The following is a 12,724-nucleotide window of genomic DNA, read 5'->3' as shown; positions in this document are numbered from 1 at the left end:
AGCCAAAACTGGCTTTTTTATGCGCAATAGAAGAGGAGTTATGAGTGTCGATCCATTGTAAGCCCAAGTCTATGTAACCGCAATGATCCTATCAAATAATTTGCTATAAACCTGCAAGATTATAAGCTATATACCTAGTAATGCTAGTAAGCTAGTAATAATTTATACATAATCTATCAAATACATACATAATTTATCAAATGATACAAATATATATATTCAAGAACAAGTGACATTAGCAACCCATAATTATAACACATGCAGAAACAAAATCAACATTTTTGAAACTAAAATATTTGCATCGTTTGCTCGTCAGGTTGTATTCGAATTGTTTCTTTCGTATGAAATAATTGTATCATCTTCTAGCTGTTCACTACCTTTCACATTGTCTGCTGACCACAACTCTTTTTCTGCATTGCTGAACTAGTCAATATTAGTTTCTAAACAATGTTTTAGCTGAGCAATACTTTTACGCTTTGCTATTTGAAAAACTTCGCGAAAATAATGATAACCTTTCAGTCCATGCGCACTGCAAAAGTTATAGTCCAATACAACATACGAAAAAATTCGCTTAACGAATGACTATTCGGAACGCATCTCGTTCGTAGATAGGGGAGCATCTGTACTCCGCTATGTAGTGTTCTCATTTTTCTGTTCAATTTTTCTCGAAGGAAGCTCTTTGTTGCCGGGTGCTCGAATTAACTACTAGTCCCGCAACAACTATCATAAACAGAAATTAACAGATCACGCTATCCGCGACAGCAAATTGTCATCGCCGAAACAGTGCGCTTTGTAAAAGCTTTCGTTGGTGCTCGGCGAAATATCCGGAAAGTTTTGACAACTGCAAACTTTCCATTGCTTCGTCGATGCCATCGGTTTACGATGCACATAGTCGACGATAAATGGTGAAAGGACACCTTTGGCATATGTTGTGGAATAAAGTGTGAACCAGCCTTTAGGTGGCTGAGGTTGCCTTTCTTGAAATGTTACATTTGAGTTTTAGCCTGTGGTTTACCCATTGGTTCACCCGATGCCCACCTCCTTTCACTCTTGTCATACATCATATGATTGTCTCGCTCTAGCAACGGCTATAAAGCACCTGCAATCCTTCCATCGCAAGGATCCAAATATGAATACACAGACCTGCCAAACGACAATGGTTTCCTTGACAACCACTCGTTAGTCACCATCCACATGCAGCCAGACGAGCAAGGAAGGTAAGTTGCTGAGTTGACTGCAGGTAGATTTTGTCGGGTTTGTCTATCGGTATCGCAGGCAAGTTTGGCTCACATTGGTAAGAAACTTTGAACTCGCAAACTGACTACCAAATATATCTTCTACTTACGTAGGACACCTGATTGTCATGAGATCACCGATTATCTAGAGATTTTCTGACCGCATTACCATGGCAACCAGAAAATAATCCTAGTTTTCTTAGGGCAGCCACTTGACAAAAGTATATGTACTTTAGAGCAAAAGATGCAGGTGTCATTTCTGTCGTATTCTCTGTGAGGTCTGAGAAAGCACCTGCCATGGTTGTTATAGGTTTGGGTTCAACGTGAAGGGAGGTGTGGACCAGGGGATGCCGATAATAGTAAGTCGAGTGGCACCAGGGATGCCTTCCGACACCTGCATACCAAGGTTAAATGAAGGTGATCAGGTGCTCTACATAAATGGCAGGGATGTGACGCAGCACAAGCACGAGCAGGTAGGCTTATAGTTTTAAATGCATGAATGACCTGAGTAGTTTATATCAAAGGTAGTATTGACTAGGTTACACGTAAATAAAAGTAATTGAAATGGAGCTTTCAGTCTGCATTACCCATCCTGAGTAAATAGATTATTTAAAATGATTTCATTTAGGAAAAGTTATTTTCGGAATAATTTGCTATAATAATTTGATTGCGAAAGCTAAGGCTATATCACCTATAAGGTGCAGGCTTTAGTTGATTTGCTGTATTGTTTAGCGACAGCGTCTTCACAGACCACACACACATTTAAGCAGGCAGGTACTCTGCAGCGGTGCAGACAACTCCATTTTTGAGTAAATAGAAAATTCCATAGAATGGCAGTCACTTTTGAATACATTACACGCCTTGCTGACAATATGTTGACAGTGGCTCGTTGAAACGCAATGAATTTCTTCTGCCTCATCATTCCAAAGGTTCATGAAATGTAATTTATCGCGTAAAATAGAAAATTATGTAGTTTTTGACATTTTTAAAACACAAGTCTTCAAGATATTCATTTAAATTTTCTCTTTTAATAGTCTTTAAAATTATTTTAAGTGTGTGTTTTCTTGGGGCTTTATTTGGGTTGCTTATTACCATGGGCTTTATTTGGGTTGCTTATTACCATGGGCTTTATTTGGGTTGCTTATTACCATGGGCTTTATTTGGGTTGCTTATTACCATGGGCTTTATTTGGGTTGCTTATTACCATGGGCTTTATTTGGGTTGCTTATTACCATGGGCTTTATTTGGGTTGCTTATTACAATGGGCTTTATTTGGGTTGCTTATTACCATGGGCTTTATTTGGGTTGCTTATTACCATGGGCTTTATTTGGGTTGCTTATTACAATGGGCTTTATTTGGGTTGCTTATTACCATGGGCTTTATTTGGGTTGCTTATTACCATGGGCTTTATTTGGGTTGCTTATTACCATGGGCTTTATTTGGGTTGCTTATTACCATGGGCTTTATTTGGGTTGCTTATTACCATGGGCTTTATTTGGGTTGCTTATTACCATGGGCTTTATTTGGGTTGCTTATTACCATGGGCTTTATTTGGGTTGCTTATTATCATGGGCTTTATTTGGGTTGCTTATTACCATGGGCTTTATTTGGGTTGCTTATTACCATGGGCTTTATTTGGGTTGCTTATTACCATGGGCTTTATTTGGGTTGCTTATTACCATGGGCTTTATTTGGGTTGCTTATTACCATGGGCTTTATTTGGGTTGCTTATTACCATGGGCTTTATTTGGGTTGCTTATTACCATGGGCTTTATTTGGGTTGCTTATTACCATGGGCTTTATTTGGGTTGCTTATTACCATGGGCTTTATTTGGGTTGCTTATTACCATGGGCTTTATTTGGGTTGCTTATTACCATGGGCTTTATTTGGGTTGCTTATTACCATGGGCTTTATTTGGGTTGCTTATTACCATGGGCTTTATTTGGGTTGCTTATTACCATGGGCTTTATTTGGGTTGCTTATTACCATGGGCTTTATTTGGGTTGCTTATTACCATGGGCTTTATTTGGGTTGCTTATTACCATGGGCTTTATTTGGGTTGCTTATTACCATGGGCTTTATTTGGGTTGCTTATTACCATGGGCTTTATTTGGGTTGCTTATTACCATGGGCTTTATTTGGGTTGCTTATTACCATGGGCTTTATTTGGGTTGCTTATTACCATGGGCTTTATTTGGGTTGCTTATTACCATGGGCTTTATTTGGGTTGCTTATTACCATGGAGTGAAGTCAAATAATGATTGTTGTTTAAACGCTGAACTAAACAATCAATTAGTAGGGCCTTTTGTAATTGTTACAGTTAGTAACAGTTACAGTTAGTAACAGTAACCGTGAGTAACAGTAACAGTGAGTAACAGTTACAGTTAGTAACAGTTACAGTTAGTAACAGTAACAGTGAGTAACAGTTACATTTAGTAACAGTTACAGTGAGTAACAGTTACAGTTAGTAACAGTAACAGTGAGTAACAGTTACATTTAGTAACAGTTACAGTGAGTAACAGTTACAGTTAGTAACAGTTACAGTGAGTAACAGTTACAGTGAGTAACAGTTACAGTTAGTAACAGTTACAGTGAGTAACAGTTACAGTGAGTAACAGTTACAGTTAGTAACAATTACAGTTAGTAACGGTTACAGTTAGTAACGGTTACAGTTAGTAGCGGTTACAGTTAGTAGCGGTTACAGTTAGTAACGGTTACAGTTAGTAACGGTTACAGTTAGTAACGGTTAGAGTTAGTAACGGTTAGAGTGAGTAACAGAAGTTACAGCTAGTAGTTAGTGCGTTAACTTTTGGCTCACAACTTTATATTATGTAAGGCGAATGCCAAGCATGGAAAATGTTTGTCTGAGAAGTAAATATCGGTATGTTATTGGTATCTGGGTTTTGTGAATTGAAGGCTGTGCAGTTCAGCCTATCAGAATTAAGCGGACAAACACTCTACAGAATTTACTTCATATAGTAGAAGAGTTGTAGTTTCCCCAGTTATCATTGAAAATAGAATTTTTTAATTATTTTGATTTAGATGAACATTTAAATTAAAATGTTATATATGTATCGCTTTTGCTTCATGTGTAGGAAATAATGTTTGTTACCTTGTTTTTTCTAAATACTCTGAAAGTAGGTTTAAAAAATGTCTCAAAATATGATTTTTGCATATAGTTGGAATATATTTACGTGGATACATATGATTTGTTTGGTGGCAATTTAGACAACTATTTTGGTGATGTATTTTGTATCAAAATAGTTCTTGGCAGTTCATTTGTTTAAGATGATACCTTTATCCATTTACACAGAATTCAGTAATCCAATATGCTGTTGGTTCCTCTATGCAAGTTTTTAACATACTTAAGCACCCACCCTTCCTAATCTTTCTTACCTCATTGGCTGCTTTATTATTAATTTACACAAACTAATTTTGGATGGCTCAATCTGGTAGCAACAGTTTCTCTGTTGGCCCACCAACCTGGAAAGGTGCTCAACCTGGAAAGGTAAAACCATGGCAGCGCCGGCAATTGACTATCATAAGCTTATAGATGATTTATCTGAACAGTTGGCAGCGAGCGTATGCGTTTGTTTCAGCTAGCGGAATGTTAATTTACTGGTAGTAACTCTGCTAGCGTTGTCAATCTACTAGCGGTGTTTACGAATTAGCTGCCTCCGTACGTGGCTGAAATCTCTAATCAGCTGACTCCTCTCAATTAGTGTAGGAAGCTGCCTGCCGCAAGTCTACGCTAGGCATTCGAGACCATATTCCTCTGATATGAATTATATCTGAAACATGCATTGCACTTTCGAGCTTTGAACGGGTTTGGAGTTGCTCTTACTCCAATTCATAGAAACGGTAAAATCCGAATGCATTCAATTCCATTTCACTTTGCTAAATTTGTGTGAAGGAGTTTGCTGTGAGTACTTTGACACTATAGAAACACTCATTGCTGATGGATCCGAATCGATACTTGGCTAAGCTCCCCTAGTGGAGGGAAAAATATTTCGGCGCGCAACCGTGCAGGTTTCTACTACAAAAACGTTTTCTGCTACTTACTACTGTTTCTGCCTTTACATTAGCATTTACATGTACATACCACGGATGAGTTGCTCATACAAGGATGACAGAATAAATACTTTTTAGTGCAACTAGCTGATTACGTGTGAAATGAAAAGTAACCGTTTCCTGGAAGCGAGCCTACTTTGATAAGTTTTGTTTTGAAGGATACATGGCAAATCTTGGAAAGATCTATAGTGCAACTTCAAATCATTGAAACGGTAGGGTGCGAGTTCTTCGGCACTGGGCAACTCCGAACCCATTCGAAGCATTGAAACGGTAGGGTGCGAGTTCTTCGGCACTGGGCAACTCCGAACCCATTTGAAGCATGGACACGCAGTGATTGTGTGGCTGTCGGAATACTTATGAACCACTTATCGAAATGAATAGAATGAATAGAAATAAAAGGATTGCCTCTGATACTTGTCTAGTGCTGTCTAGTTCCTACGAATATGAGCAATGTAACGTGGTGAAATTTGAAGGCACTTTGCAATGGAGTAAAATAAAGTGGCACTATTAAATTAGATGTTTGTAAAGGGACTGAAAAAACTAAAAAAAATCCATTAGGATATTTCGTATAATCGGATGACTCCTCACTTGTAACAGCAATCATATATTTGCTCAAATCTTTACTATAATAAGAGCGGCGTGCGTCTGTTCGAAGCCACGCATAGAGGTTAGAGAAAAATAATGTATCATACGGGGATTGAACTTGGATGTTGGATAGGCAGCCAGGCACACTGATAGCTGCAACACTCGACCACCTTGCTGCATTTCAGAATAATTGTACACATAGTTATTACACATGACGATCTCTCACTGTGCACTCTCACTCACACAGCTGCCAGGGTACTAGTTACTATAAAATTATAAAAAAGTTCCTTTCGGGGTCACTCATAGATTTAAACATACCTCATGACTGGCATAGAGCTATTCTTACTATAAATACTAGACATCGTGGATTGGTACACCTTAGCTCGTTTTTATTGCAGCAATGTAGTGCAGCTATTATTACCATTTCTAATGATTTGTTAAACATGAGTGCAAATCTCATAAGAGCATCTTACAACTTAAAGAGTAATGGCATTCGTTGCTCTTTGAGGCTGAAGAGAAGAACCGCTCACTATGATGGCTTATTGATCAGAAATCATCTCCTCACAGTCCCCTCGGTACTTCATGTGATTGCGCCAATAAAAGTTTTTTGAAGAAAGAGCCTCTGTCATTCCGAACTCAAGTTATCTTCTCTTCTCTTGACTACTGCTTTATCTGTCAGACTTTTGACGTTTTTCTTTTGTGGTAGCTAGGTGTCAGCGCAAGGTGCACGAGATATGCTGTTTCTAGGCTTCACATATTTCCATTGATGATCACAGCTGCCAATACATTTTCATAGGTTTCCATGGTAGGTCTAGTTCCTGGCTCAAATCACATTTTATGTAACAGAAATTCTCTTTATCCAGAATGACTCACAGCTCTAGTAGATAGGTGTTGCTAGTAGATAGGTGTTGCTGCCATACCCCGACCTCTTTCTCCCATTTCCACCTTGCCATACTGGTATTTAACTATTCGACTTGTAAACCCGCCTGTTATGGCTGCTCTTGCTTGCTACGAATGCAAAATATGATTACTATTCTCTCAAGGCTTTGCTAGAAATTGGTGATTTGCTTCATAAATAACTGGAAAACCAACAAAGTATGTGAAATGTCGTTCAATACCCAGCAAATGGAGGAATTGACCATAAGTGATTAGTAGTAAGTCTTCACCAACCACATCCCTCTGCAGGAAATGAAGCTTACCTATACTGAGCCAGGCGTTATAGTTAGTTGACCTCGGTTACTCGCCTAGCCAATCTTTTCCAAATGTACATGTAGGTTCAATTGCTGTCATGTTAACAACCTCTACCAAATTAACCAGAGTGTAGTACATTGTACGAATAATATCCGCTACTGACATGGATAGCTGTGAAGCAGACAAACTACCTACTCTGTAACTTTTGTTTGTCCCGAGAAGTACGCGAGACTCTTTGAAAAACGCTTGAAATTTTCGATCAGAGGAGTACTTAAAAATTTTAGTTACAAACAGTTCATAATATTTGCAACTGAAAGAGTGGCCATACGCACTGATGAAATGTATCGTTGGTATAGATGAAGCATTGCCAACGCATCGACATCAGGCTGTTGATGCATGCATTGTGTCACAAATGAATGTGTTTGTCTACGTTGGTAAAGAAAAAATGAATGCATCTGTGAATAGCAAAAAGAGTTGTCTTTCCATGAACGTAAATCTTGAATCCATTTTATTTGTTTCCAGCTCAAACTGGTTTTATGTGTATAGCAACGACTGAGTTTCATGCAAACAGCGATCTATATATGAACAAAGATATTCTCACTTGTAACATATTACATATTGTAACCGATCTATGAAGACCAGATGTATGAAGGTCACCTGGTGTAAATTGAAACTATTCGTAAAACCTTTCAGATAATGTTTGGCGGTTAAATTTGTTGACACCCCAAATTTTTCTCTCGTTTACATCATTCAACGAATGAGAACTATTATTATAGCTAGCCGATTTTGATTGTCAACCTGTAGCAGTTTTCATTGAACAAAAACATTACCAGCGCAAAGAATTGCACAAATGTCAGTACTATTACAATTGTTGCTGACCCATATTAGACAAAATAGGCACAACTCTGGCTAAGTTTTGTTGGTCAATCTACTTGTTGTGTAACGTAGGCATTTGCTTTGTAAAGCCTGGTTTCCATATGACAATGCAAGGCGTGCAACAAGGCACTCTTGCTTGTTGCGCACTTGCAATCGCGCAACAAGGCGCACGACGTCGTGTGTAGGCCAGCTGTGATGTAGAAACGTCAACGCATGACGACCGCGCGACATGCGTACGCTGATCGCAAGGATCCAACAGAATGGATCCTTGCGACGGGTGCGCGCGATGATGTATCCCACAATACACCGCTCGACCGTTTCAACCCATCCCACAATTCAAACGGAGAGCCGTTTTCTGAAGAAATTGGACGAAAGAGTAAGCCTGGTTTTCCTATGACAGCACAAGGTCGCAACAGAGGACTGTTTTCCGAAGAAATCGGTCTCCCATACAAAAAAGTACGAAAATTACCCACCCTGTCCAATGCAAGCATGGCACCTACGCACGCTATGGAAACACTGCGTCGCAGCCCAAGAAATGCACGATCATTGCGCTATCATATGGAAACCAGGATTAACCACAGCAAATGCCTACGTTACATGTTGGCTGTCGTGTTGGCTGTCGGTTCATCGTGTTGGCTGTCGGTTCATCGTTGTATATTAGCTAGGCCTTATACGATTATACTATCGTTGTTGTCATCTCAATACATTAGATATGCATAGTTAATTTCCTTTAGCAGTAATGTAGTGTTCTGTACTATCAAGTTGTCACGCAGCTTTTAATTATAGATATCTATATGATAGTCGCTAATGATCCTAACAGAATGCTCTAATGGGATACAATTTTCACAACAAAAGTATGTATATCGGTGTAGTCTCTTATACTAAAAAGGTAGCAAGTTTGTAACACACTGTTTCCTGTCAAAATTACAATTCAACTTTAGTTGATGGCCTGACAGTTTGTAAGTGGTTGTTTTAATCACAGCTTGTTGATCCACTAGTAATCCTTTAATCCTAGTAATCCTACTGGACAGCCTTCAGCTTGTAAAACCATCTTGGAGGCTGTGCTACGCAAATATCACGCTAATAGATCGACCACATCAACAGAGTATGTGACGAGTAACTTTATGGAAATAGTCATAGGAATGCCTGCACGTGTCTGACAATTCACCTCAAGGATATTCATCATTCCTGTCAGATTTATCTGCACTATCCGACTTGTGGTCGACTTCCCAATACCTACCAGTTAGTCATACCCATTTATGACAGGGCTTGAACATGTCGAAATGTGAGTTATGTCTGTCATACCCATTTATGACAGGGCTTGAACACGTCGAAATGTGAGTGATGTCTTGCGTTGTCAGGAGATGCCTAGTCATGCCTCTAGTTGTTCACCACTCAGCGATAGTCTTCACTCTAGACTATTCCATGTGTCTCAGTATTTATTTTAACAGACACATCATTGCTCTGTGCATTTGCTTGATTTTTCCTAAAGATATCTGTACAGTAATACATGTATACCACAGTGATTTACAGATAATCTTAGGTTAGTTATATTTTTACATCACATTTTTCCTTCTTTTACTATAATTGGAGATGGTTTGTGAGGCCAGCTTTGATTGAAACTGGGTAAACTATAAACAAATTAATATTGAAAAATATGCTTTTAGATTTTTTATATCCATATTGCAAGTGAATAAATTTATGTTTCAGAGTTATTTCACCAAACAATAATTGTCTGCGAATTTTTATTATATTCTTGAAATTTCTGTTGGAGAATAAGTGTTGATGTCAATAACTCCCCAAGTTTGCCTTTCAGAACTATGATCTTATGGTTCACGCGGCAGACAATTCGACTTTCAATGTATTTCAATTATAATTAATCCACAAAGATGAATGTTTTAACCATCTTCAACTCATTTAATGCGTTTTCAAATCTAGGTTTGACAACATAAAGTCATGCATATATCAAGGCTAAATTTCCGATTGGTCATAGTATGATAGCCAAATAACTTTGAAAAGTGAATGGGCCTATGCAGTTTTTTTCTCAAAGTATCAGAGTTCGTGCTTAAAAGACTCAGGAGTGTTGCAAAGAAAAATGTTTTATACAATTACGTTTGTCATATAATCTGTTTCATGCGTACTAGTCAGAATTTATTGTATACATTTAATTAGAATTAAAATGGTTCTGGGGCCCATTTATAGTTGCTGAGATGCAAAAGAGATGTTAATCCGGACATGCTTGTGGTTTGTTCAGCCATTGCATTAAGAACAAGTTTTTATCATTCTCAAAGTTTGCCGATGACATCCTTTCTATAGAACCCTTCACGTAGCTGTAGTTGAGACTTTGATATCATTGCTTGGATAAAAACACAGTTATACTCTTCATTCACTTGAAATCTTCCAGTCTAACTTATTTTTACTAGTAAACCTATATTCTTTATTATAAACAAAGAAATTGGAAATATTATTTTCAAGTTAAAGCACTCATTCCATTTACTATCTATTATGTTATAATAAGAGTTTGGTTTGTTATCTTGAAACCACCATACTGGAGAAATAATATTGTGGTGTTTCACAAAAGAATACTTCATACGTGTCTCGAACTCGTTACTATCTACTCTCGTGTGAGGGAGGAGTCATAAGAGAATCACTACGGCATATTAGATGTGCAAAAGTAGGTACACTTCAAGCAATGCAGGGATCAATTGGGAATCATAGATATTTTGTTTACCATATAAATGTGCTACCATCTATCTGATCAGAAACTGAATCTGTTTTCACATGCATTTAGGACAATTGTCCTCAAATAACCCGTTCATGGATTTTGTGTTGAAAATCAAAGTAATGCCGAGCTTGGGATTACCACTGGTATGTTATAAATTACAAAACGCTTCTGTTGATCGTGATTTTAATGTCGGTGCAGTTAGAGGTAAAAAGTGCCTACCACCCTGTGTTTTCAAGCCTGGTTACGAGTTGTTGCTATCAAGATTAGAGGTTTAGAATGTTCTTACTGCAGCTTCGACGGTGTCCGTGTTAACGATTCTCTGTGATGATTTGTTAGGAACAACCGAAAGGTTTGATTACAACAAGTTCATTCAGAAGAACCTGGCGCTCATCTTAGCAGGTTATAGCTGGTTTGTTTTGTTGTCTGCCGAGGTTTTGTTGTGACATGCAGGTGCCCAGAGGTTCTCAGAGGTGCCCAGAGGGTTAGTGTACAGATTACCGGAATTATGCAATCACCTATCTGACAAGCAGTTTAAAATTTGCAATATGTGAAATTCTTGGCTTCGTTTACCGAAATAAAGGCCTTTTAGCTTGTGTTCTATTGTTACATAGCCAGATGCTTCGATCTCTTTGGTCGACCTCTAGTAATGCTCAACTCCTCTGGTATGTTCTCAGAGTACTGTTATTAAAGCAGTGCATGTTTTTATTGATTGATATTGGCGAGATATTGTATTATTTAAATGTTTTTGAAATGGAGTGGTCTATATCACTAAAAATATTCATTTTTGTTGTTATGGCCATATTCTTTGAAGGCCCCACCAAGTGTCGCATAATTGAGTGTCAATTAAATTTCATTTTTATCGACTTTTTTAGCACAAAACTTTCAAATAACTGTAGTTTCTAAACAAAATCACCTTTAAATAATTTATTTCTTGATGCTGTATAACCGAGATTAGAAGTTATATGCTAATGAAACTTGGTATTTCCTTAACACTCTGAAGCCTGACCTTGTATACACATGCAGGTCCCTGATTCCTGACTGAATTAACCACTTTCAATCGAATCTGCATGCACTCAGGATAACACAACTCCTTGTAAACTAAATATCATATTGAAGCTCCAAGATTGTAGAACTCAATGAAGAAAACAGAAATCAAATATAATGAATAGTTTTTTTCATTTTTCAAAGATGTGATGTTTTCGCAGTAACTGGAGAAACGTAGTGGTTGATGTGCACTGAGCCTGATAGTGTTTATATTTTTATGAATTGAAAGACAAATAGTTTCAGTGTAGGGCTCTTGTTGCTGAGGAGAAACTTTCTAATTTTGTCTACTTTTGATTTTCGTTACTCAGAATTTCAATTAGTATGTCATTAGAAACTAATGTTCTGTCAGCAGCCATTTTCCATTTTTCGGTCAGTTAAAAGTACCTTGAATTTGGCCAATATCTCCAGATCTAATTGTCAAGTCGACTTAACTTTGGTATTATGCTGAAAACGTATATTGTATCAAACGACCACAATTTTGTAATTCTGATGTAAACCAGAAGTACGGACGGCCAAAAGCACAAAAAGAACTAATGTTCTGTCGGCAACCATTTTAATTTCCCAATTGATTAGAAATGCCCTCGGAACTTTAACTATATCGCAAGAACTAATAATCTAATCGATTTGAAACTTTGGGAGGTAACTGTAAACGCATACCACACAGAGTAGCAAAGATTTCGTAATCTTGCGTAAACCGGAAGTACAACAAAACTGAGTAAAACTACGAAGCCGAGTATACTTGGGCGTAGGCTCAGATGAGAAGACAACTCCTGAATTACCTCGGTCACAAGCTTTAAACTGTTAACTCTATTTGTTTGTATAAATAAGAAGATTCTTGTGGAAACACAATATGCTGAAACTTTGATACGCAATCTGTTGTAAATGAAGTTGTCTTGTCTTACCAACTGCTGTCTGTTTTAGGTGGTCATGTTCATTCGAGCTGCAAGAGAAACTCACTCTGGAGAGTTGGTGCTCGTTGTACGACCCAACGGTAT

General features: G+C 37.9%; 1 protein-coding gene across 2 annotated transcripts in view; it reads left to right on the top strand.

Moving 5' to 3' along the window:
* The window catches only part of LOC137404610 (tyrosine-protein phosphatase non-receptor type 4-like), a 44,505-nt gene that overhangs the window by 23,347 nt on the left and 8,434 nt on the right, over window positions 1-12,724 (top strand). For both annotated transcript variants that reach the window (XM_068090834.1, XM_068090835.1), the window contains exons 3-5: window positions 1,083-1,217; window positions 1,546-1,708; window positions 12,651-12,720. In XM_068090834.1, coding sequence (XP_067946935.1) covers window positions 1,083-1,217; window positions 1,546-1,708; window positions 12,651-12,720 — 368 coding nt within the window. The remainder of the gene's footprint in view (window positions 1-1,082; window positions 1,218-1,545; window positions 1,709-12,650; window positions 12,721-12,724) is intronic.

This window comes from Watersipora subatra, chromosome 9, assembly GCF_963576615.1.
Source record: "Watersipora subatra chromosome 9, tzWatSuba1.1, whole genome shotgun sequence".
NCBI classification, from domain to species: domain Eukaryota; kingdom Metazoa; phylum Bryozoa; class Gymnolaemata; order Cheilostomatida; family Watersiporidae; genus Watersipora; species Watersipora subatra.
Note: the sequence above shows the minus strand (reverse complement) of the source record. Positions and strands in the feature narration are given on the sequence as shown.